Source organism: Hylobates moloch, unplaced genomic scaffold (assembly GCF_009828535.3).
Source record: "Hylobates moloch isolate HMO894 unplaced genomic scaffold, HMol_V3 SCAFFOLD_20, whole genome shotgun sequence".
Lineage (NCBI taxonomy): Eukaryota > Metazoa > Chordata > Mammalia > Primates > Hylobatidae > Hylobates > Hylobates moloch.
Window position 1 is genome coordinate 24908339 of NW_026652295.1, and position 26404 is coordinate 24934742.

At 39.9% G+C, this 26404-nt stretch overlaps 1 protein-coding gene across 15 annotated transcripts in view; it reads left to right on the forward strand.

The window, feature by feature from the left end:
- Positions 1-26404, forward strand: part of CARMIL1 (capping protein regulator and myosin 1 linker 1) — a 337716-nt gene that overhangs the window by 303246 nt on the left and 8066 nt on the right. For 3 of the 15 annotated variants that reach the window (XM_032141201.2, XM_058432045.1, XM_058432051.1), the window contains 6 exons: positions 7591-7703; positions 13801-14233; positions 18282-18363; positions 19530-19742; positions 23549-23680; positions 26225-26374. In XM_032141201.2, the coding sequence (XP_031997092.1) occupies positions 7591-7703; positions 13801-14233; positions 18282-18363; positions 19530-19742; positions 23549-23680; positions 26225-26374 (1123 nt within the window). Of the gene's footprint in view, positions 1-7590; positions 7704-13800; positions 14234-18281; positions 18364-19529; positions 19743-23548; positions 23681-25861; positions 25887-26224; positions 26375-26404 lie in introns of those variants that run through there. The other 12 variants (XM_032141206.2, XM_058432047.1, XM_058432048.1 and 9 more) reach the window with 11 other exon arrangements.

The window sequence follows — 26404 nt, forward strand, 5'->3', positions numbered from 1 at the left end:
TCCTAGGATTCAGTAAAATCAGTTCATCCAAAGTCTGTCTTAGCTTTTCTAGAGTTTGTCTGTGAACCCTAATGCCTCAAATGAACTTTTCCAGGTGTCAGAATTCTCAACGCCAAGGCTGAGTTAAATGCCAGCATGCCAGTTTCTTCCAGGTCAAACATGTTGTAATGACTGATTTTTGTGCCAAAAATGTACAAATAGATATTTATGTAATACGAAGAGTAGATAACCTATTTTTAAAAAAAGAAACTAGGCACAAAAATGTAACCTCAGATCAAACCACAGTCATTTTAAGAACAATGGATATAGATATTTCAGCTATATGTTTTAATTCCACCTCTATCACTCCAAAAACAAAAAAAAAAGATTAAAAAAAAAATAACAAGAGATAGAATGTTTCTTTCTTTTTTCCTTTTTACTTAAGTAGATAAAAGAATTCTTAAAAATTACATTATAGCTGCTTAGCCCATAGAATTTAACCTTCTACTGTAGTAGTAAGAGCAGGATGCTAGGCTCAGCCAGTGTGCTCTCCCACTCCCTGGCAGTGTGTATCTGGACAGAGGCTTGTGGGATTTTTTTAAAAAACCTGAGCCAACTTGTTTCTAAATACCAACGTTGCCTACGTTGTTGAGTTGTCATAAGAAATAAATGGGATAAAAATACGCCATCCTTTACTTAAAAACATTGTTGTTCAAAGCTAGTATTTCCATTTTAATATTAGTTATCTTTACAATATAAATCTTATATTTGCTTTTGCTTTTGTACCTATTCTCCCTTTTCTACACTTAAATGGAGGAGGAAGAGTAAAAAATTCCTGGAAACCGATTTAATACCACACTCATTTACCCTCATTAATTCAAAGGGATTCTTACCCATGTTTACTAAGAAACAAACTAACTAACTTTACATACAATTTTATTCAAAAATTATTTCCTCAGTTGAACTGACTGTCAGAAAGTCTTTGCTTTTGGGAAAAGAGCATCACATGGGTAATTTAAGAGTGGAAATGCCATTTTCTCAGGTACCAGAATGTTCCAGCTACAACAGAGAAAAGGGAGAAAATGTGTAGTGTACAGTGAGCCCTCCATATCCACACATTCTGCATTTGAGCATTCAACCAACGCTGGGTTGAAAATATTTATTTAAAAAGCAATAAAAAAACCCACAACAATTAAAAAATTATATAAATTTTAAAATATAGTATAGCAATTATTTACGTAGCATTTACATTGTATTAGGTATTATAAGTAATCTAGAGATTATTTAAAGCACACAGGAGGATGTTTGTAGGTTATATACAAATACTATGCCATTTTATAGCAGCGACTTGAGCATCTATGGATTTTTGTATCCTCGAGGGTCCTGGAACCAATCCCCCTTGGATACTGACGTTCAGCTGTATTAGGTGGGGTGACACTAGCTACTATATGAGATAAACCTTTACTATGTTAAATCTCTGATATTTTGGAGTTTATTTCTTGTTCATATCATAGTCCATTGTGGGTATTTCTGGCCAGGGGACGCTACAGTTGTCAGGGATCCAGGCTACTTTTACTTTGTGGCTCCACCCTCCTTTTTGGTCCCTCAAGTCATATGCATTTAGCTGGAGGATGACATAAAGCATGAAGGCTCATACCCGTGAGGTTTTAAGGGCCAGGTCTGAAAGGATGAGCTTCACATTCATCTGAATACCACTTTGCAGAACTTGTCCACGTGGCCACCTAACTGCAGGTGAGCATTCTAACCACGACACCCAACAGGGATGGAGGCATGCTTATACTCACTCATCCACTGCCAGTTAGCTATTGCTTCTTTCTACTTTTTCCTTACATAACTATAGGTGAAAAGTATTCCCTTACGGAAAAATCATTGAAAAATTTGCATAGAGGAGTGGAAAGAACACTGGACTGGGATATAGTCCTGACACTACCACTAACTGGAATAATCTCCTAGTGGAAGGAATTTTAAAGATTACTCAATATTCAAGGGAATAGGAAGCCCAGGGCAGATAACTGATTTGTCCATGATCATTCTCTGAAATATTATACCATGCAGTGGCTTCACTTTGTGTGATATGTCAGTATCAGTCAGTTTGCCATATATTCTCGGCATAGGGCATAGCCCCACACTAGTCGGCCCAGTGATGCAACAAACCAACTCAAATTAAAATGGACTAACTCCTGGGTAATAGGTTTTCTCCTGTATGCATTGAATCATGGTGTCATAAGGCTGAAACGGATTTTGAAGTCATCTTGTCCAGTCCCTCATCAGGTGCTTAAAAATCCCTACACAGCCATTGATTGGCCATTCCATCCACAATGACTTCTTTCTCTGAAGCTGCCATTTTCTTAAAGCTCTAATTATTAGCAAATTATTTTTTGTGTTGCGAAAACTCTTACTGTATAGCTTGAACTTAGCCATCTTGTTTCTGTCTTCTGGAGTGGCACGTGGTATCCAAGTCTCTTCTACTTAGCAGACTTAACAATATTTGTGGGTCAAATCTTAATTCTTCAGCTCTTTCGATGTTCTTCATGTGAAATTGTCTAGAATCCATTTACAAGTCTTGTTACTCTGTTCTGAATAAATTGCAGTGTGGCACCCAAGACAAAATAGAGTATTTAGTAAGATCTGCCATATCGCTTCTCTCCTTTTATTTATTTTTGAGACAGGGTCTCACTCTGTCACCCAGGCTGGAGAGCAGTGGTGCGATCTCAGTTCACTGCCACCTCCCCGTCCCGGGCCCAAGTGATCCTCCCACCTCAGTCTCCCAAGTAACTGGGATTACAGGTGCGCACCACCACACCCTGCTAATTTTTGTATTTTTGTAGAGACACGGTTTTGCCATGTTGCCCAGGCTGGTCTCAAACTCCTGAGCTCACATGATCCACATGCCTCACCCTCTCAAAGTACTGGAATTACAGGTGCAAGTAACCACACCCGACCCATTGCTTCTCTCCTTTTAAGTAGGAAACTTCTATTTATTCAACCACAGGTTGCATTCACCTTTAAAATGGCTGTATCATCCTGGTGACTGTTATTGATCTTATTCTCAGGAAAGGTCTATAATCTGTTTTTATACACATATTTCAGACAGAGAAAAGGAGGGTGCATGCAGCAGGGAATCTAAACTACCCGGAAGTCCTAGTATATTTCCAATTGCATCTTATTGGCCAGAAATGAACCATATTTCCATCCCCAGCTACAAGAAAATCTAGGAAGATAAATAGCCAGTTGGTCACATCGATACTCCAAATAAGTCAGGGTTTTGGTATTGAGTCAACAAGAGCAAATAGACACTAAATAGACACAAAGCAGTGTCTGCTATAATTTATTCAGTTGAGAGAGTTTTCTTCTATTTTGCTAATTTTGTTTTTGAATGAATGGTAGTTTGATTCTTTTTTTTTCCAGTATTTGTTGAGACTGATAATTTTTCTTTTTTGATGTGAAATTTGGGTGAATCTCAGTAACATACTTTTTCTAGTGTTATAACATTCCTAATCATGATTTTTTGCTTTGTTTTAATACACTGCTAGGCTTTGTTTGCTAATATTTTATGAGAATTTTTGCATCTATATGCATAAATGAGAGAGACTTAACATGTTTATTTTCTTGTCTAAACCATCCATCTAGTTTGGCTTTCAAAGTTATAATATCTTCATAAAATTGATTGGGAAGCTCTTTCGTTTCTCCTATTCTCTGGAACAGTTTACATATAATAGAGATTGTCTCTTCCTCTCCTGGGATGCCATCTGGGCCCTAAGTGTTGTCTATATGCTTGTGTGCATGTGATACTTGTATGTAGATATATTACTAAGGATTTTATTTCTTTTGTCATAGATCTGTTCAGGTTACCTAATTCTTAAGATATTTTGGTAATTTATATATTTTTAGGATATCTTCCATTTAGTCTAATTGTTCATTTAATTGTTTATAGAATTCCTTTAAGTTTTTAATTTCTTATACTGATATCTTTAATCTCTTATATAGCTGTGTCCCCTTTTTCATTTTAACATATTTTTAATGCCTTTTCTCTTCATGTTGTCATCTCTTTTATTAGTCTTTTTCCAAGAGTCAACTGTTTTATCAATCCTCTCAAGTTCATTAATTTTTTTCTTTTATTATATTTTTTTCATTTTACTTCCTTTGGGTTCCTTATTTCCTGATTGCTAAGCTAATTAATTTTCCATGTTTTTTACATTCTAATATATGCACATAACATTCCATGATTATTCAGTTCACTAATTAGCACTCCTTGGTATATTTGTTCGAAGAATTACTAATGCACCTAATTGTCCTTACTTCCTGCCCATTCCTCTCCATCCAGCCAATAAAGACCTTGTGAGAGATTTGGCAGCTGCCGCATCAAAATCCAGGTGCACCGCCTACTGTCTTTCCCTGGTGTATTCACTGTGATAATCCTGGCAGAGGGAAAACAGAGGGTGATCTGAATTGTCTTTAGTCCTCCCGATCACCAACTTATTTTCTCAGCATTCACAAATTATCCTTTTGGCACTTAAACACTGGAGGTGCAAAATCTACCTTCTTTATCAAATATCAACAACAGCGATTCCTGATTTTATTTGTAAAAGCCTTTCTCTGAGTGCAAATGCAGTGGGTTCTGGCCCCAGGCTCACGGCTGAGATTTCTGCTCCCTCCCTTTCCAACAGCTGTGCTACCCTTTTCAGTCTGAAATGTATTCTCTTTGACAGAAAAGACCAAAAGCAAACGGGATTTTGAGAACTTCTGATAACTGTTTGTCCTTTCCTTCGCTTTTGTTAGAAAAGGAACTGAAACAGCATGTGCATTTGACCTTGAACTCTTTTGCAAACTGCATTTCAATTCAGTCTTCAGTTTTTCTACTGCTCTTCACGTAGGCTGATGCCACCTCCTGCTTCCTATTTTAACAGATGCATTTTAAACCATGTCTCATGGAAGATCTCCCGGTGATACTGAACTTCTCTTAACCTGTCTGCTCTCTGTCTCTTTATCTCTAAAATGACAGGGTTGGACTGGAGGATCTGTAGGGGCCAGTCCAGCCCTAAAAGCTGGCCTGTCCTGCAGGAAAACAAACTGTTTTGTTCAGCTCTGTGCCTCCATCTCTGAAACCCATTGATGTACCCCACATTCCCAGAGAACCTTTTGTGCCGGCTGTGACTTCTGTTTCCAAGCAGCAAAAGAGAAATTTTTCCTGAGGGGAGAAATTATACAAGTAAAACTTAACTTTGTTTTTTTGTTTTTTCAAAATGGAAAGAGGAATCATTGGGGGAAGCTGGGAGGAAGCCCTGTGTTAGGACCGTATGTCCCGGGGTCACATCTTTCTTCATCCATCAATCAGGTGACCAGTGTGGGTGCCCCTAACCTTCTGAGCCACTGTTTGATCTGTGACTAACCAAAAAGTAGGATAGTACTATCTCTTTCAGTTTAAAGGGTAGACGTAAGGTTGACATCATAATGTGTAAAACACATGTAAACTGTCAAGAACTATATTAACTTAAGGGACTATTACTGCTATAGAGATTCTATCCTCAATTCTTTTCCAAAAGGGAAAAATAATGTAATAAAAGCAAGTTCTGTACTACTTTATCTTTTGTATTCAAAATAAAAGTTATTCAGTGAGCTTTTTTCTCTGCATAACGGAATTATAGAACTTTGCTGATTGTCCGCTCTTTTGCAACACGTAGGAAAACCTTGCACCAATATAAAGCACCATTCAGATGAGAGGTGTAATTGTTATTTCATAGGGTTCTTTGTCTATTATCTGTTGTCTCTTCACTTTTCAGCATGTCGCAAACATGAACTCAAACACATAGTTCATTTTCATAATGAGAGCTTCCCAATGAATGAAGTAAATGATTGTTCAAGGGTTTTTCTTTTTAAACAATTTCCATAGAGACATAAGCCATGTTCCCCCTAGGCATCTTGAGACTTGCAAATCAAGATTACAGGAAATAGCTTTCCCACCGTCTATGGCAAGACGTCTAGACCAGGTATCCCAACCACATGAGAATTTATCCTTGTGTCCAACAGCATGGGCAAGATGCATGCTCTTTCTCAGTCATCCACAACCCATCTGTGAAATATTAATATACATTGCAGACACAAATCAAGCATCTGACTAAGCTTACTATGAGTTGTCCTTTCAAAGAGACATGCTAACTTAGTATAGCTTTCTGATAGCTTCTCACCAGCCTCTCTCATAAGATCAGAGTTTTTGGCTGCCTGCTGGACACCTGCTTCTGAATTTCCCACAATACCTCAAACAAGAAGATAAGACACAGCTTTTTCCCCAAATACGATGTTTGTAACGTGTTCCCCAGAACCATGTCCCCATTTACCTGGCCTGGAAACTTTGACCATATCTTGGGCAGCTTTTGTCTTTCCATTCTCACTTCTCCACTTCATTAGTTCCTCATCACCTCCAGATTACATTAAATTATTCAAGAGTCTTTGATTTCAGCTCCTGAACAGGTTTACCTACTTATATTCTCTGGCGTCTCCAATTGGTCCTTCATGCTGCCCCAGAATTACCTCCCCAGAATTCAGGTTGGGCCATGCTGCTGCGTTGGTGGCTCCCTATCATCTAAGGAGTAAGTTCCTTCTTCCTTAGCATAAGGCTCAAGGCTGTTCCTTATGGGTTGTTGTATTATTAGTTGGAAAGTATTCAACTGGATATTATGAAATACTCAATACTCACTCAAAAGTGACTTAAACAATGAGAAATATTTATTTTCTCACCTAACAAAAAATCCAGAGGCCTCAGGATCCAGGCGTGGCTTATTCAGCAGCAGAGCACAGGTACCCAGGTGCTTTCCCCTTTCTGCTTTGTTATTGTCAACCAGTGTGCGGCCTTTTATCCTTGGGCCTCCCCATTTGGTGAATGCCAGTGGCCTTCCGCAGCTCAGACATCACATCTCCCTCACATAACTGCGGAAAAACACATTCTCTCCTCCTGACAAAACCTGTCCCCATGAGCTCCCTAGCAAATTTCCCCTTGTATCTCACACACTAGGATTATGTCCCACTCCCATGCCTATTAATCACAGACAAGAGGAAGGGATTGTAGCTTAAGCAAATCAGTATCCATAATCTGACTCTTGGGCTCTTCCAGCAAGAAAGAAAGTAGGCAGGGGAGAGGGTTAGGGGCAACCAGTATTAGCATTTGCTATACTCCATCCTTAGCAGCCAGCCTCACCCATACACCTCAGGGCCCTGGAGTTATCACCACTCTCAGAAGTCAGTACGTGTTTCATTTCTCCATGCACTCCCTTTCCCCTTACCACATGCCTGCAGTGCCTTTCTCTGCCTTTAGAAACACCCGACTCGTCGTATCTGTTAGGTACAAGCTTCTAATGCACCAGTCAGCATGAATCCTCCACAAGGCATGGTGTTTTTAGTGCATCCCTCACGTTTGTTTCTTCCTGTCTATGTTATGATTGTACATATGGCTTCTATTCCTGTAGATTACGTGGTCCCTATTTTAGTGAGCCTTGTCCCTCCCATAACCCTTAATCACAGTGTCTTAAATCTAGTGATAAATGTTTGCTAAATCAAGGTGCATGTGAATTAACATCACATCTGTTTGTTTTGCAGGTCTGTGCTGCCAACATAGTCTCCCAAGATGGTGAACAGAATGGTCTCATGGGGAGAGTGGATGAAGGTGTAGATGAATTTTTTACCAAGAGGGTGACCAAAATGGATTCCAAGTGAGTTCAGAGTAATTTCACTAATCATGCTATTTAATTCATATTTAAATTACAGCTGCAATTAAACTTAGTATACAAAGTTTCATTTTATATATGGAAATTACTATTCTGACAGCTTGCAAAATATGGTCTCTGGGCTGGCAATACCAGTGTCAACTGGGACCTTATTAGAAATGCAAACTCTTAAACTCCTACCCCAGACCTACTGAATCAAAAGCTCTGGAAGTTGGGCCTAGCAATCTGTATTTTAATAAGCCCTCCAGGTTATGCTGAGGCATGCTCCAGTTTGATACCTATTGTACGAATCTAAACCAGACCACAAAATGTGCCACCCCAAGATTCTTTTAGGGCCTTATCACTTGGATAGTTCCATTACAGGGTAATGATCATGGGTGTGCTGGAATTATTTACTTTGAGCTTCTCCTTGTTCATAATTTGATTTATTGGGTTGGGGGGCTAAGTGTTTGCTAAATGGCATGATTTAACAGACAGTGTCAAAATGACAGCAAAATTAGTAAAGGGCCCTCAGAGTCAGCATTTTCTGAAGAGTTTTCTCCTCATTTTCTTGCTACTGAGACAGTTCCCTTAGAAGACAGTTCAGTGGTACTTTTATTAACAGTTCTTTAACTTGAAACATTTCAGTCTTTAAGCATGATTTGTACCATGTTATTTAATCCTCAACTAAATACAAATCTATCCCAAAATACACTCTTAACATGGATTTGTCTTTACGAAGATTCTTCACCTTGAGATATCAAATTCAGGAACAAATGTAAGCCAGATAAGCCACAGGCGTCAGGCTGGGCACAGGTAGGGAAGCAACTAATCAATTCTATTAGATGGATGTGCCTTATCTTGCCTCTGCAGGATGGTGAGGTGGCAGTGAGTTAAATTTTATATCCATAACAATGTAACTTACTGAATCTTATAACCTTTAGGACCCAATTATTTGTCGTCTTTGACACTGGCCTTGAAGCTTAGCATACTATACTTGGCAAAATTTTGTTCTCCTGTCTTTCAAGAACCAACCTAAATGTCATTTATTCTTTGAAGCTTTTCTGGAACTGCTCCTCCCACCCACCCCCCCATGAATTAATTGCTGTTTCTCTACTGCTGACTTAATACTTTTCTTTCCATCCTTCACACACATCTGTTAAAGCCCACGTAATCCTTTAAGAGTTTGTTTGATTTAAAACTTTTTTTATAACTGAAGGAATAGATGAATGTGTTTTCAATGTAAAAGATTCAAGAAAAACCAACACAAACATATAGCAAAATGGGAAATCACTGTTAATGATTTGCTTTCAAGTCTTTTTTCCCAAATAGAATGCTACTCTTCAGGAGCGATACCTGGGCCTTATTTTGTTATAGCTTCAATGTCTAACACAGCCCATAATATATAGTCTGCCCTCAATTAGTGATGGTTAAATGAATGGAGAAAATCTCGACTCATCTCCATATAATTTACAGATACCATTGTTTACTCTTTTTAAACTTCTGAAATTTATATTCAGTTAATGAGGTGGTTTATAAGCATTCGATCTGAACTGTACGTATTGTTATACCCGCCCCAGTGTGATTTTCTCTCCTGTTAATGCTAGTTTCTTTAATAGGCTCTGAATGAAAGTTGGGTAAATTTTGTAAGGTATAAAATATATATATATTTTGTTGAGACGGAGTCTCACTCTGTCGCCCAGGCTGGAGTGCAGTGGCGCAATCTCGGCTCACTGCAAGCTCCGCCTCCCGAGTTCACGCCATTCTCCTGCCTCAGCCTCTCCGAGTAGCTGGGACTACAGGCGCCTGCCACTACGCCTGGCTAATTTTTTTTTGTATTTTTAGTAGAGACGGGGTTTCACCGTGGTCTCGATCTCCTGACCTCGTGATCCACCCGCCTCGGCCTCCCAAAGTGCTGGGATTACAAGCGTGAGCCACCACGCCCGGCCTAAAATATATTTTTTTATAAAGATACTGCTCAAGGAAGATTCCGTTCATGTTTCCGTGCACAAATAGAAATAAATACATCAATTTTCATCATCAAATAATATGATGGAATCTACTGAAAGTTGTGATTTGAAATTTTTTTATAAATAGATTATTGTCAGTCCAATCTTTAAAGGTCAAAGGATAGGTAAAATCATGAAGTAGTACGAAGGAAGTTTGAAAATCAAAGTTATACATGCTCATAAAGTGTCAGATGTTCTACAAAGGCTTAAAAAAAGTTCCTTATTATTTTCCCACTCCCTATTCCCCAGAGGCAACTAATTTTTATTCCTTTAGCTGTTTCTTCCATTTGTCTTAATAGCATCCTTTCTTTTACTGTTTTCTGTGTTTCATTTTTAGATAGTACTATAACCGCTAACTTCTTACTTAGATGATGATAATACAGACTGAGTATCTCTTATCTGAAATGCTTGTGACCGGAAGTGTTTCATATTTGGGATTCCTTTTTTGAATATTTGTATTATACTTGCTGGTTTTACATCCCTAATCTGAAATTCAAAATGTTCCAGTGAGCATTTCTTTTGAGCATGTTGGTGCTGAAAAAGTTTCAAATTTTGAAGCTTTTCAAATTATGGATGCAGATACTCAACCTGTATACTCTGTCACCAAACACACAGACACACACACACACACACACATACACACACATACACACGTAGTTAGACACACTTTTCCTTGCCCCACCTTCTTTATTTAATTTTATCATAATTGGTGTCTTAGTCTGTTTTCTGTTGTTATGACAAAATACTTTTGAGTGGGTAATTTATAAAGGAAAGAGGTTTATTTAGCTCATAGTTCTGGAAGCTGGGAAGTTCAAGTTTGGGTGGCCACACTGGTTGGCGTCTGGTGAGGGCCTCATGCTGCATAATGGCATGGCAGAGAAGTGAAAGGAGAATTGAGTGTGTGCAAAAAGAAAGGAGGGGTGAAGGAGGCTGACTCACTTCATAACAACCCACTCTCTCAAGAACATATCCATTCCCATGAGAACTAATCCAGTCTCAGTAATTGATTTTAATAACCTAATCACCTCTTAAAGGTACCACCTCCCAATACTATCAAAACTCATGTTGAGCCCAAGCCTCATCATGAGTTTTGATGGGGACAAACCACAGCAGTTGGTTAGATCAATATTTAGTGTTTGCTTCATCCTAACCATGTAAACATTGACAACTGTGTTAGATCGTATACTGTGATTACATTTTCTTTCTATAGAACTTTTTGTTTTCCTTGGTGTTAATTATTGCCCCCTTTTTCATTTGTTTTGTTTTCTGCATTCCTTTCACTGACTTATCTCCTAAATCTCCAGTAAAGATACAAATTTCCTTTCAATTCGTTCAAGTATTTTCAGTTTTTTTTCTTCTTGGACACACCTCTCACCAGCATCTGACCAGCTCCAGTGTGACCTCTAGGCCCAGTCCACTGCTGTTGTCTGGGATCTCCCTTCATCATCTGCTGGGGGATTCCCTTCGCTTCATCTCTGTGTCATTTTTCTGTTTCCTTTGGCCCACGCTGGTCTTAGTATATGCCCCTGTTTTGGTGGAGCACCTTCTTGAATTGCTTCCTGAGAAAGAGAGTTTGGAAAACAAGTTTCTGTAACTGTTGCATATCTTTCATTTGGATTAATAGTGTCACTAGGTATAGAATTGTAGGTTGGTCTTCGTTGTACCTTAGCATTTTGATAGCTTTGCTCAATTATCTTCTAGCTTCCAGTGTTGCTATGAGAATCGGATGTTGACGAGTCCTGATCTTTTGTTTCTGACTTACTTTTGTTTTCCCTCTCCTCTGGAAGCATTTGGGATCTTCTCTGCATTCCCAGTGTACTAAAATTTTATGATGATATGTGCCCTGAGGTGGGCTTTTTACTTTTTAATTTAAAAAAAAAAAAAAACAATTTGCTGGGCACTCATTAGCCGTTTCAATCTGGAAACTCATGTCCTTTGTTGCTGAATTTTTAAAAATTATTTCTTTCATAATTTCTTCCTTTTTTCTGTGTACTTTTTTCTTTAACTTATATTATTATTATTATTATTATTATTATTTGAGATAACATCTCACTCTATCACCCAGGCTATAGTGCAGTGGCGTGATCATGGCTCACTGCAACTTTGACCTTCCAGGCTCAGGTGATACTCCTACCTCAGACTCTTGATTAGCTGGGACTACAGGCATGGACCACCCCTCCCAGCTAATTTTTGTATGGTTTGTAGGGATGGGGTTTTGCCATGCTGACCAGGCTGGTCTCGAACTCCCAGGGTCAAGCAGTCTGCCCACCTCAGCCTCCCAAAGTGCTGGGATTACAGTCATGAACTACCATGCCCAGGCCATTATTCAGATTTTTTATTTCCTCTATTAATCCACTAATTCCTACCTTTTCTCTCCTATTTTTTAATTCTTTATATTCCCTTTGTTTTTCTGGAAGATTTCCTCAGTTGTATCTTCCAACCTTGAGTTTTCTACTTCTGCTATCACATTTTGCTATAATTCCTGTTGGTGGATGCAATATTTTTTTCTCTTCCATGTTGAAAAGGAATGGGGCACCAAAGAGCTTCTTTGAAATTTGTGGGTAGAGCTTGTCAACTGGTGGGCTTCCATGTAGGGTGGTCTTCCTGGACCATTTTGTTGGGGAAGAGGGTATCCCTGACTCTCAGAATCTTTAGGTCCTTTCTGTTGAGCTTTGGAAACTTCGATCTCCTGCCTGGTGGGTATAAACCTTCCTGCCTGATTCTGGCATGCAGAGTGAGAAAAGGGGTCCCGGGGGCATCACTGCTCACTGTGCAGGCTTTCTTGAGCCTGTTTCGTGATCCTCACTCAGCTCAGCTGCATTTATTGTCCCCCAGCTCAGCTTCTTTGGTTCATTCTCTCCAGAGAGTGAACTTGGGTGATGGGGTGGGCATCACTGGCTCTGTGGTTTAGGGAGAGGGTCTGATGAATTTCTGAATGGGCTTCACAAAGAAGAGAACCTTCCTGTCTTCATTTCCCCTTCACTTCCACTTGCAGAGGTGCCTGCTTCTCCTCCTTTTGGAGCCAGCACAAATCACATGCTTCTTGGTCTCCCCCACTGTTGTCTTAGGTTTCAGCTTTCTCTGATCTATTAACTCAATTTTCACATATAACTAGTGTATTTTGGCTTGCAAATTTTATGTTTTTGCCTTTTCTCCCCTGTAGGGCTTATGCTTTCTTTTATAAATCCTTTGCTATTATTTTAATGGCGATTCAGGGGAGCTAAGTGGATATTCAGTCTGCCAGCTTTAAATGAGACAAGTTGTCTGTGATACTTCCTACTTAGCTCATTTCATTGACTCCTTCTCCCCTTCCATTTCCCAAGTTTCAGCATATTCTCCTTCTGAAAACTCTCCCAGAGCATACTCTCTGCCTTTTGGAACCAAACTCAGGTTTAGCTGCTTGCCCCTCAAAAAGTCAAACACGTGAGAAGCAAAGTTTGGTTTATGCAAGTGCTGACAGCTTGGGAGATGGCCAGACTCAAGTCCCAAAAAGCCATCTCAAATTTTCAGGCTGGCTAAAGGGGTTTTAAGGTGAAAGGCGGCATGGAAACCATGCACAGGAGTGGTGTGGGGTGCAGTTCTGTTGGTTGTTTTCTGATGACTATCTTGAGTAATGGACTATTTGGAGGTCTGGTTGGTTTCCTCTTGGCAGGGGTTAGGTTATGGACTAACTGCATACCAATTTCTACTTAGAAGGGAGAAAATTGCACCACCACCTCTGTTTTATGCCTGGATTGTTTCAAGATACCCTTTGGAATTCTCAAGCAGAGCAAGTAGTTAGATACATATATAAAACAAGAAACAAAGGGAGAGAGGGGTTACTTTTAGAGTAAGCTAGCAAACTGGCTGTACCAGTTACATTTTCATCTTTCATTCTTAATGTGTGTGTGCCTCAGTTTTCTCACATGTGAATATGACGATGATATTCCACGTTCCTTTCTGTTTCCTAAGGGCAGTAACTCAAATCCACCTTTAAAAATGCTTCTGAATGGTTACTATATATGTAGCAATCTCTATATTTATATTTTGACTGATTCTTGCTGGAACTTATTTACAGTAAAAACAACAGATCTGTGTCTTGGTTTGAAATGCAGGAAATGGTCAACAAGAGGCTCAGAGTCCCATGAGCTTAATGAAGGAGGAGATGAAAAGAAAAAGCGAGATTCTCGGAAAAGTAGTGGCTTTCTCAATTTAATCAAGTCCCGGTCCAAATCTGAGCGACCACCAACGATCTTGATGACAGAAGAACCCTCCTCACCAAAAGGGACAGTCAGAAGTCCACCTGTGGACTGTCCCAGGAAGGACACAAAGGCCGCTGAGCACAATGGCAATTCTGAACGGATAGAGGAGATAAAAACACCTGACTCCTTTGAAGAGAGTCAAGGGGAAGAAATAGGGAAGGTGGAACGGAGTGACAGCAAGAGCAGCCCCCAGGGAGGGCGGAGGTATGGGGTCCAGGTGATGGGCAGTGGTCTGCTGGCAGAGATGAAAGCCAAGCAAGAGAAGAGAGCTGCATGTGCACAGAAGGTAAGGGTGGACCTATTTTTAATTCACTCATTTATTTGATATATAATAGATGCACGTATTTTCATGGTGCCTGTGATGTTTTTATGTCTATCACCTTAAACATTTAACTTTCCTTTATGCTGGGAATATTCAAATTACTCTCTTCTAGCTATTTTGAAATAGACAATAGATTATTGTTAACTAGAGCTACCCTACTGATCTGTCCAATACTAGGTCTTGTTTCTTCTATCAGCTGTGTTTTTGTACCCATTTTGTACCTCTTTTCATCTCCCCCCATGCCCCCACACTTCCTGCCCTCTGGTAACCCCCAATCTACTCCTTGTCTTTGTGAGATAAGTGGGGGTTCATTTTTGACTTGGTTGTCCTTGTTTGTGTTTTTGCCCTCACTTGGTTTATTTGGGTGAGAAAATAAAAATAGCCTGTTGGTTAAATAGAAATCCAAAACCATAACTTATTGCTAAAGAACCTGGAGCACAGACCCTAAAGAAATGGCCATGTTTTCACTTTGGCCCAAGGGTCACGCTGTTGTGGAGTGCTGGCATTCTAAGGTAGGCTTTGAAGACTCCAGTCTTTTCCCACCTGCCCAGGGGCCTCCTGTGCATGTCGTGGAAGCATGTCAGGGATGTTCTGGGTTCAGGGGAAATGCTCATGTCTGGGAGAAAAGACAGTCAGCTGAATCCAAATGGAAGACTGAGGGTAATATTGAAGATAGGTGAACTAACAGAGGGAAATAAAAACACTGAAACTAGATTATACATAAAAATGGAAACTATTTTCTAACTTACTCCCTTTTCAAACCTAAAAATTGTTCTCTTTTTAAACCTAAGAATGCCTTGCTATATTCCAGATTTAAAAGACAAAGACAAAAAAGTCAAAGTATTCTATTAGAATTAATTGAATATTTGACCATTGATATGTATCATCTGTTGCTACAAAGAAAAATTTCATAGTTTAAAACTTGCTGAGTTCCCCCAAAATCTGACTTAAAACACTATTTATTCTTCAAACCTCCTTTTAAAGTATAAGGAGTCGTTTTCACTTTTCTTTTTACCCCTATTTTCTCCTGTCACTACGTGAAGGATTGTATCTGTGTGATAAGATGAACATGCTCATGTTTAAGTCAGGTTATGGTTTCTGTGCATTATCTTGAGCTCCATTATTTTTACACAACTGGTTCTCCAAAGAAAGGAAATCACATGTCTATTTTATTTGAAGTATCACAATAAAACAGTTCATCCCGGTGAGCCCTTGACTTTCAGAAAGTAAACAATTAACTACATGGCAGGTGTAGGGAGCTCTTTTATATGGCTTCTAAACAACTAATGTTTAAAAATTAAACTCCACTTCCCACCTGATCTTACAACTATTCACCAAAGTTCTCCCACCAACATCAACATTATTTAGCAATTCTCTAATTGCAGATCCCTCCTAACTCACTGAGCAACCCTTAGAGTTGGGAGAGACTACATAACAACACTCAACAAAGGAGGCATGGTGTGGCCCTCACTGGTCAGAATTCTGGATAATACTACAACCATGTCATTAGTGAGTCAGATGCCCAAGGAAATGTTAAAATTTTAATCCATGTTGTGAATTTCTTTATAACAATGAATGTGCGGTTTTCATTAATATGCTGTTTATGTTTTTCATGATTAACAGTTTCTTTTTGGTGTAAAGATGATATGTACTAGAGTGTTTTATTCATGTAGTTTGGATTTGATATATAAATTGGCTTAAAGTGACAAAATCCTTATGGTTTTATATTTGTTTAGGGCTTACCCAGTATTAATGATCTGTTAGCGCCATCTAGTGTCACTTTAAAACAACCATCGTTAAAAATTCTTGCTATTTAAAATTCAGACCTGTCATGGGTCTTCTGTCAAAATCATTAAATAATGAAGTTTTTCAAAAATTAGCTTTAGAACATTTTTTTCCTAAAGTACCATGACTGTATTCTTTATAAAGGTAGCAACAATTAGCATCAATGATCAATATACTGTTGAAAAAATATATGATATCTTCACCCTCTAATTAGTTCTCTTTGCATCGTTGGCATTTGAGATATATATATATATTTTTTTTTAAAGAAAAAGAACTGTAAGTATGAAGATATGACACTTTTCATTTATTGACAAAAGAGAGAAATAAGCAGTGAATACTTAGAGTTCATATATTTTCCTCTGGGGCCTCCAAGTCGTCTGTCCACATACAAAGGCAATGGGCATTATATTATTTTATCCTTATTCCCCACAGTCACTTTGAGATTTATAAATAACTTTAAAAATCTGGGAGGGAAAAGAAAACAACTCCCAGGATTGTTTTAGAGATGCAGGCAAATGGGGTTCCCAGGGTACAGAATTTAAGGAGGTCCTCACTTTCAGGTGCCTGCCGTGCACTTGGAAGAAACTGAAAGGGAAGGATGTGGAAGGGGCCTTCATGGATGGTCCCCAGCCCTGTCCTGCAGACACTTGTCCTGGGCACAGAGGGCTGGCATGGGACTTCCTTTTTAGGGGATCACTTTTCCATAGTGATGCCAAATAATGTGCTTGTTTTAGCTGCAGTGCTTGTATACACATTTCCTCCTGGAGACCTGTTCAGCACCTTGCATTCATGACAGTGGAACTTCTGTCATCTTCCTGAGAAGTTCCTCAGCCTTCCTGCCACTTGGGTGCTTCCTTCTGATAGAACCAGCACTGCTGGGGAGTGTGTGACTGGGGTAGATTGATGAATCCAGGGAGTGAGGCTTATGTCACCTGCATTTTAAACAATCCTTCCTGTATCATCAAACACAGTTTAAAGTTAGAAATTGGCTGCAGAGCTTTTTAGGTTTGTCAGAAGCATGAGATGAGCAGGAACCAGCAGTCTGAAGGTCAGACTGCCTTGGGAATCATCATGCCTCCTGGTCTACTGGTCCACCTTGTTTTTGCTTGTTAGGCAGTAGATGTGGACCATCTTTGTCAATATAATTCTTAGATATTATGAAGTAAACACCAGACTTTGCTTTGTATATCTTTTTTTTGTATCTAAATGCCTCGGTCTAGTGTAGACTTTCTAAACTTTCCACTCCTACCCCAAGACAGTGGCGTTTTACTTTCCCCATCATCACCATCTTCACCATCACTAATTCCTCCCACCTGCAGATTTTTAAAAAATTTATTCAGTCTTGTGTATCTGTATTTGCCTCCTAAATAATAGATCTGTGTCCTGTGGTTCTACCTCAGAGCAGGGAAGACCCTGCCTCTTTCAGGACCCCTTTCACCTATATTATCATTGAGGTTGGAAAGATTTCTTCTGCTTTGAAAATTTTATATATATATATATTTTAATAGATAAGGTCTTGCTCTGTCGCCCAGGCTGGAATGCATTGGCACGCTTATAGTTCACTGCAGCTTCGAACTCCTGGGGTTGGTCAGGTGATCCTCCTGCCTCAGCCTCCTGAGTAGCTGGGACTTCAGATGCATGCCATCAGGCCTGGCTAATTTTTCTATTTTTTTGCAGAGATGGGGGGGTCTCACTATGTTGCCTAGGCTGGTCTCAAACTCATGACCTCAAATAATTATCCCATCTCAGTTTCCCAAAGTGCTGAGATAGATTACAGGCATGAGCCACTGCACCCAGCCAAAACTAGATTTTTGGAAACCAAACCTAAAGCAGATTCTGTACATTTCTAGCATGCAAGGGCCCTCATCACATAAAGCATCAGGGGCTGCAGAGCCTGCATAGATGTTCAACAAGAAAAACAGTAAAGGTCACCAAGCCCACTGACTTTCCCTGGCCCCATGCATCTCTCACCTGTGAGGAGCCTTCCGAGGAACCAAACCGGCCACACTTTGGACCCCAGAGCCCTGACCCTAAACACAGAATAGAATGTGTTTCTCACAGCTTTGTCCTGGCAGGAGAGCCTGTGGAGACAGCTCAGGCACAGTCACCGTAACAGCGGCTGAGTTAAAGAGCCCTTCTTTGCTGTCATTTATTATCTGCATTGTTTTTTCACTTTTGCATTAAATAAATGTGCACTTTTTGTGGGGATGGTGCTTGAATTTTTTAGAAGCTTGGGAATGATGCCGTATCCCAGGATTCCTCCAGCCCAGCCTTGAGCAGCGTAGAGCGGTTGGATGGAGGTGGGGCAGGTAAGTCAGGCCATTGCCATCACCCCCTTAGGAAAAGCGCTTACCTTCTGATTGCAGAGTCACATGATTGACAGAAGAAAAACTTAAACAGGGAGGCAAGAACCGATCTCTGTTGTGTGTTCTCAGCTATCATCTGAAAGACCACATCCCTTCACCTGCCTTACCTTCCCCTGGGGCGCATCCTACCCCACTGTAGCATTGTGCCTGGATAGGGCACTTTTTGATTTCCCAAAGGGAGGAAATTCTGACTATTTTTTCATTGCAAACTTCTCAACTTTGAGCATTTTGGCAAAGTTGGGGGTGGGGGCAGTGTACAGGATCATGGCTGCTGTGTTTAAGAATAAGCCATGCATGACATATGGAAGATGGGTGGCTGTCTTGTTTGGTATGAACAGTATGCTTCCTTTGCAGCTTGAATATGCATGAAATCCAATATCCCTTGTCCCTCTGAATTTTTAGGTATAAGAAAATAAGAAAATATCTTAGATGACAACTGGAGAGTAATGTGTTAACTGTGTGATAGAATCCTCATTTTGCTATTTGAGATTCTTATGCATAGCTACAGTATCTTGGTGCAGTAACAGTTGGATGATAAATCACATTTTATGGGTTTATTTTTGCCAGTTGTTTTGTTAAATTAAGGCAGCAGTATGGATGGAGGTGGGGGATGAGATGACATTTCTGGAGCTGTTCTCACTAAACATGAGATTGCAGCCATCAGCATCACCCTCCTCACTCAGAACCTGCAGCCAGAGTCCTAACTGCTTATTGTCCAGAACCAAGGCACTTACATTTGGTAATACCTGTACCTTGTGCCAGATCTGAGAAAGACCCGAATATTTGAAATGCATGAAGAACCACTGTTTTCCTTGTATGTGATTACGGCACTGTACGCTATTAAATGTAAAAGCTTGTCATCCCTGGAACAGTCAGGGGTGATCAGAAAAGAACCAAAAAGTTTATTGCTTTTCTACAAAGAACGTTACTCTTCCTCCAGCATGTTTTGATTTTAAAAACATGCTAGAACAGCATATTCTTAAAATATTCTTAAAACATCCATGATGAGAAACGATGGCAAATGATTACAGCAGTTTGTACCAGACTTCTAGCTTCAAGTTATTGGCTTCTTTGACTTTTGATTTTTAAAGTGGCCTTTTTCATCTCAGTGCCTAAACTGCACCCAGGTCTTCCAGAGAACCGCTTTGGTTTGGGAACACCAGAAAAGAATACCAAAGCAGAACCCAAAGCGGAAGCAGGCTCCAGGTCTCGGAGCTTATCCAGCACACCTACCAGCCCGAAGCCCCTCCTGCAGTCCCCCAAACCCAGCCTGGCAGCACGGCCCGTCATCCCGCAGAAACCAAGAACCGCCTCACGGCCTGGTAAGAGTTTTGCAGTTAGGGAGTTACATCGTGACCAGGTGGCTTCCCAGAGCCAGCTGGATCAGACTCTGGGGCAGCTGGTGAGCGACGTACAGCAGCTTCTGCAGGAGGGGATCACAAGAAACCTGTGCAAAGCTGTGAAAGTGATGAGAGCTGAGGGATTCTTTTATTTAATGCTGAGGCCCACCGTGTGTGAGAGTTGGGGACTCTGAGGCTGTCCTTGCTTTCAGGGGTACAGGCTAGTTTGTAGGCAAGACAGGGAAATCAGTCTTTTGTCATGTTGACCCATCTGCAGTGCTTGGCTTGGCTTTCTGGTATTTGCCTCCAGGGTGTTCAGACACTTTGAAAAGCAGCAGTTTAAGGAGGAAGGCTACAAATGGGGAAAGCACAAGCTCATCGGTTTTTATGCCATGTTCTGTGATATAGCAAGGGTTTAGAACAAGACTTGGCAAACAATGGGCCTGTTTTTGTGAATAGTTTTACTGGACACAGCCATACTATTTGTATTGGTGTCATCTGTGGCTGTGGCTGCACTACAGTGGCAGAGTGGTATACTTGCAACAGGGCCATATGGTCTGCAGAGTGTAAAATATTTACTCTTGGGCCGTTTACAAAAAAGTTTGCTGACTATTAGTTTAGAAAATCTAATGGTAGAAGAAACTTAAAAATATTAGAAATGGATTGGTCTTCACCTTAGTCTCTCCTGCACAAAATAAGGCCAGGTGTGGTAGAGCACACCTGTAGTCCCTGCTACTTGGGAGGCTGAGGTGGGAGGATCACTTGAGCCTAGGAATTTAGGCTGTGATCACACTGTGACCACACCACTGCACTCCAGCCTGAGTGACAAGACCCTATCACCCTATCTCAAAAAAACAAAACAAACGTTTAACAACAACAAAAAAAACCACACACACACATTAGTTTTTTTTTTTTTAATTTAACTTACCATTATAAGAATTTTCAAACATATACAAAAGTAGGATAGGTAATATAATGAAAGTTACATCAATTCTTCACCTCTTCCCGTTGTTCTCCCACAAAACTTAGTCAAACAGGGATAAAAATATATAGTCAGATCATCATCATGGCTAATCTTTGAGCACTTAGCTGTGTCCTTGGCACTGTTGTAAGTGCTTTATGATGAACTCTCAATACCCTCATCACTGCTCCATTTTACAGATGAGGAATATGAGGCACAGAGATACTGAGTTTGCCAAGTCACACAGCTGGTGTGTCTGTGTAGCCGCCAGATGTTCTGACTCCACCAACTGTCGTGGTAACTGTGTTTCTATTGACCTCTCCCCCATGGACATGTATATTGTAAAGTAGGATGCGCAGCTCATCCTAATAATTTATCAATGTGCAGATGATTTGGGTAGAATGAGCAAAAAGGTAGAATCCCGTGTGTCCAAACTTCTTCCACTTGTGATTCTTTCCCATGTTCCCTCATGTATTTTTTTCATTTCCCAAGTGGCCAGCTTGGATGGTCCCTGGTCTTCATAGCCCGTTGGTCCCTTGAGAAAACCAGTGAACTGTCTCCAAAGAGAAGCCACAAAGAAAGTGGTGTACTAGCTTTACCTCAAGGAACTAAGTCTTGAAACAAACCCCTTAAGACTTCCTAATTCTACTCAAACTTTTTCCCAAACCAAAGTTTATGATGGGGAACACAAAAAATTTCTTGGTACATACCCAATGTCTTCATGTAGAAGGAGTGGAGAGAATGGAAGCAAAGAAAAATGGAAAAAATTTTTAATAGAAAGCAAAGCAAATAAGTACTCAAAAGGAGGCTTGTTCCTAACATTGTCATCAGCTGGGTGTGTCTCTAGTCTGCAATAAAGAAACAGTTCTTATAAAATGAACCTAGTTTGTACAGTAACCTAGTTTGTAGAGTACAGTAGGCCCCTCTTATCCAAGGTTTTGCTTTTTACAGTCTCAGTTATTCATGGTGCAGATATTTCAAGAGAGAGAAAAAGACCACATTCAGATAACTTTTATTATCGTATATTGTTATAATTATTCTATTATTGAGTTTTAGTGTTAATCTCTTATTGTGCCTAATTTATACATTAAGCTTTATTATAGGTGTGTGTGTGTGTGTGTAGGAAAAAACACAGCTTATGTAGGGTTCAGCACTATCCACGGTTTCAGGCATCCACTGGAGGTCTTGGATTGTATCCCATGTGGATAAAGGGGGACCACTCCCCAGTTTCTAATGCTGAATATAAAACTAGCTGAATTCCCAATATTCTGTTGCAAGAAGTTTTATTTTGTTTATTTACTAAATGTGTTCACTTATTTCATCGCACTTAGTATATCAAGAATTATGTTAATAAACCTATGTTTTTATAGAGCTTGGGAATTCAGCAGGCATTTTCAAATACACCATCTCATTTCCTTTCCGCCACAGCTCTGACAGATTGTGAAGGTGGATAGTGTTATCTTCACATGTCTTATCACATCCCTGCTTATTTTGGTTAAGCAAGTAGGCGACTGAAAGTGTAAGACTGAAGAGAACCTGGCTGTAGATTGTCTCCTACGTGCACAGACACTCACACACCAACTTAAGAACCACCTTGCTGGTAACAGCAAAGGAAGGAGAATGTTCCAGTAGTCAGGGGTATCCAGTCTTTTGGCTTCCCTGGACCACATTGGGAGAAGAATTGTCTCAGGACACACACAAAATATGCTAACACTAACAACAGCTGATGACTTTTTTTTTTTTTTTTAAAGCAAAACAATCTTGTAATGTTTTAAGAAAGTTTACAAGTTTATGTTGGGCTGCATTCAAAGCCATCCTGGGCTGCATGCTTGTCCAATCCTGTGGGCCATGGGTTGGACAAGCTTGTGGTAGATCCTTTCAATTAGAGTGAAACAGCCCTGGTTTTTGAATTAAGAGACTAGAATTGGCCGGGCGCGGTGGCTCACACCTGTAATCCCAACACTTTGGGAGGCTGAGGCGGGTGGATCACGAGGTCAGGAGATCAAGACCATCCTGGCTAACACAGTGAAACCCCGTCTCTACTAAAAATACAAAAAATTAGCCTGGCATGGTGGCATGCATCTGTAATCCCAGCTACTTGGGAGGCTGAGGCAGGAGAATCGCTTGAACCCAGGAGGCAGAGGTTGCAGTGAGCCGGGAACACACCACTGCACTCCAGCCTGGGCCACAGAGCAAGACTCCGTCTCAAAAAAAAAAAGAAAAGAGACTAGAATTCTAGTCCTAGCTATTTTGTCATCTTTTTCGTTTTTAATCTCATTTGTCCGGTGCCCAAAGTCTCTTCTGGTTCTAAAAGACCATGATTCCAAATTATTGTTAGTGACCCACATATATGCATGCATGCACACACATACACATATATGTATAGTGACTCTTGTACTGGGTTTGACAACCCAGTACAAGAGTCACTATACATATATGTGTATGTGTATATAAGACACTGACAATGCAGTGTCTTATAAATATTACATATTTTATGAAAACCAAACAGCCTTTGTGTTTAAGTCAGAAGGAACATGTGGTTCACATACAGTCTTATTTTCAAATATCTGCACATTGAAATTCTTGATCTACAGAATAGATTCATATTTGTGCAGATATTAACTTTTTATAAGTATTCATTGTTTTTCCCTTTTGTTTGTGGATGTTACTTCACTGAGCAAAAACACAAAACTAATTTTTGGCCAGAAAAATTCTATGATGCTTTATTTTTTTAAATGACTTATTTATATATGTAGATTTACCAGGCTTTATGTTCTTGGAATCCAGTTTGTGGAACAGTTTGATTCACGTGTTTGTGTCTCCTTAGATGACATTCCAGACTCTCCATCTAGCCCGAAAGTTGCCCTTCTTCCACCTGTCCTGAAAAAAGTTCCTTTAGACAAAGAGAGAGATGGCCAGAGTAGCCCCCAGCCCAGCCCCAGGACATTTTCACAGGAAGGTAAGGATTTCTTTTCTCTTGGTTAGCTCTCCTCAAGGAGGGACATTTCAAAATAAAGGAACTCATCCTGGACTTTACTAATATCTTAGAGTTTGTTAAAGTCAACATTCCTTGGGTTAAATTTTTGGAAATGGCGTAGTTTCTTAGTTCAGAAACTTGATCCAGCATGATTGATGACATTGGATCTTAATGACAAATGAAAAAAGCAGCTGAGACACCCAACCCAAAGGTCTAACTTATTTGCAAGAGTAATTTCTAGATGCTTCTGAACTGACTTCCAGCATATTAGGAGCTCCTTAAACATGATTTTATGATGTATTTGGGGCTACCTATAGATTTCTGAGTCCCATTGTTTTCAATGAAATCTTTTCCTAGTTGTGGCAAATCACTACTGCTATAGTTCAGGAACAGCACCCCCGGGGCTGAGCCACCCTGCAGCTCACTGTGCTCACTCAGTCACAAGGTCAGATGTTCCTTACTCTCAGAAGTGCAGACATGGACATTCTCAGGGTGACTTTGCACCAGTTTGTTCCTTCTAATTTGCTGAGGTAGAAGCACAGCAAGCTAATTAGCTAATCCCCAAGCTAATTCTTCCCAAATCAGATTGAGCTGTTACCAGTTATTGTCAAAGGTGAGGCATGGTTGTGGCTTCAGCACCCATGCCATTTCTTTTAAATGTGTGATTGACTTTGGGGTTCTGTCCTATGTAATGTATAGTGTAAATGCCATCTCTGAGCCCCACCTGTAAGGAAATTCTAGAGCCACACAAGTCGTCTACACCCAGAAGGCTCTCATTGCGGTTTGGAGTTGCTGCGTTTTATTTTAGATTTTTTTAATGCTTTAGAATCCTTTGATTTCTCTGTCTCTGTTCTCTTCCTACATTGGCCTATTTTCTTTTCTTGATAATAGTATTGGGTTGAAGTTAATAGAAAGTGTTACTGAGTACTGTCCTTGTGGCTTGGAAATCTAATAAAAACAATAACACTGCCTGCTTTCTTATCTCCATCCTATAGATTTATTTGTTGGGTAGAAGCTACACTCACTTATTCGCTATAAATAAAAGATGGTTGGGTTGAGACCAAAGCTGCTAAACCACTTCTGTCAAATAGAGAAACTAAAGCTTTTGAAAAGTAGCTCGTATCTATAGTCATTTTACATGATGTAAATAAATACAGGGTTCAGTATTGTAACTGAAGCCTTTGGAAGACTTGGTGTAAAAGGAAGGACCTTTGGTGGTGCCATCTCAGAGAGACTTGAGCCCGCAAGTATTCTCTGACAGTCCAGTTCTCACCACCAAGTGCCTCTCCCATTCCTACCCTAATTTTCCATCCTTTCTGCAGCTGCTGACTTTACATCTTTACTTTTAAGGAAGCGTTGAAAATGCCCGAAAGAGTTCAGTTGGAGAGAAAAAGAAAGGTGAGGAAGGGATGGTAGTGCTAAGTAGGATTGTTCATCTATCTTGTCTGAAGCAATTGAAATATTGAAAGATTTACAAAAATAGAAGAAAAAAGATCAGAAGGTTGAATACAAAAATCATTGTTTTAACATTTCTGGAAAATGGTGTTTTCTAGATGCCTATAGATGATCAAAACAAGGCCTAGAGTAACCCCTCAGCCTCACAAGTACAAATATAGATCATGGAGCCTCTTTTGTTAGCAAAGTCGGGGAGATACTGGATACCACTGCAGGCTCTTAGCTGCCATGAAAAAGTTGAGTGTTCTTTCCCCAGGAAGTTAGAAATAGAATGTGTTGCTCCTTAAATGTTTCAGAGCTTTAGGGGTAGATGTTTGATTCCCTTCCTCATCCTTCTCCCTCCCCAAGTAGCAAATCTTAGGAATGGCTCACCCTCCCTTCTTTCCAGTCAGACGGTAGGGATGGAGACCATGACTTTCCCATCTGGGATCCAGAATAAGTTAATCATAGACGTCATCCTGATGTTATCACTTGGTATTGAAATTGGACTGAAAATGTACATGAAGTCTGGGAACAGTCTGTAAATGTCTGAGGTGGTAAGATTTTGACTTTATCAGCTTGTCCACTAAGGTCACTCAGAAATGGCAGCCACTTGTGAGTCCTATCTTTTTCTTTATAAACTGTCCATATTGTGCTCATTTCTGTTTTCTTATCTATTATTCATGCTGATTACTTCATTTCTCTGTTCTTTGCCTCCCTTTGGACTAGCATGCCCAACTAATTTCTGAAGCAGGTAAATTGCTGTGATTCTTCTGGATTATTCCATAGTGAATGTGATTTTCATTAATCCATCGTGGAATCAAAATGGAAATACTGGAGCCTTTTTGTTAATACCTTTTTGGGGCAGACTTGCAGCTCACCTCATTTTGCACATTTCCATAATGTTGGCTGTTGAATTCTGTAGATAATGATGTATATCTGCCCAGGACCAACACTGTAGGTTCCTTGAATCCTAAGTGGGGTGGGTAAGCTGATATTTAATTTTTAATATTTATATTTTTAAATATTCATGTCAATACATTGATGTATGTGCTAATAATATAAAGGGTAAAATAAATCCCTTTTCCTCAGTAGTGCAAAGAGGAGATTATTACAAAAGACATTCAGATCATGACAGTGGCAAGCCTTCCAGTAGAGGGAAAAGATCTTCAAAACTGTACTCCACCATTGCAGAAGAGGAAGTGAATGCAATTGGGCACAGGAAGTCACAGCCAACAAATGGTTAGAGCCTTCGATTATCATCCCTCACTG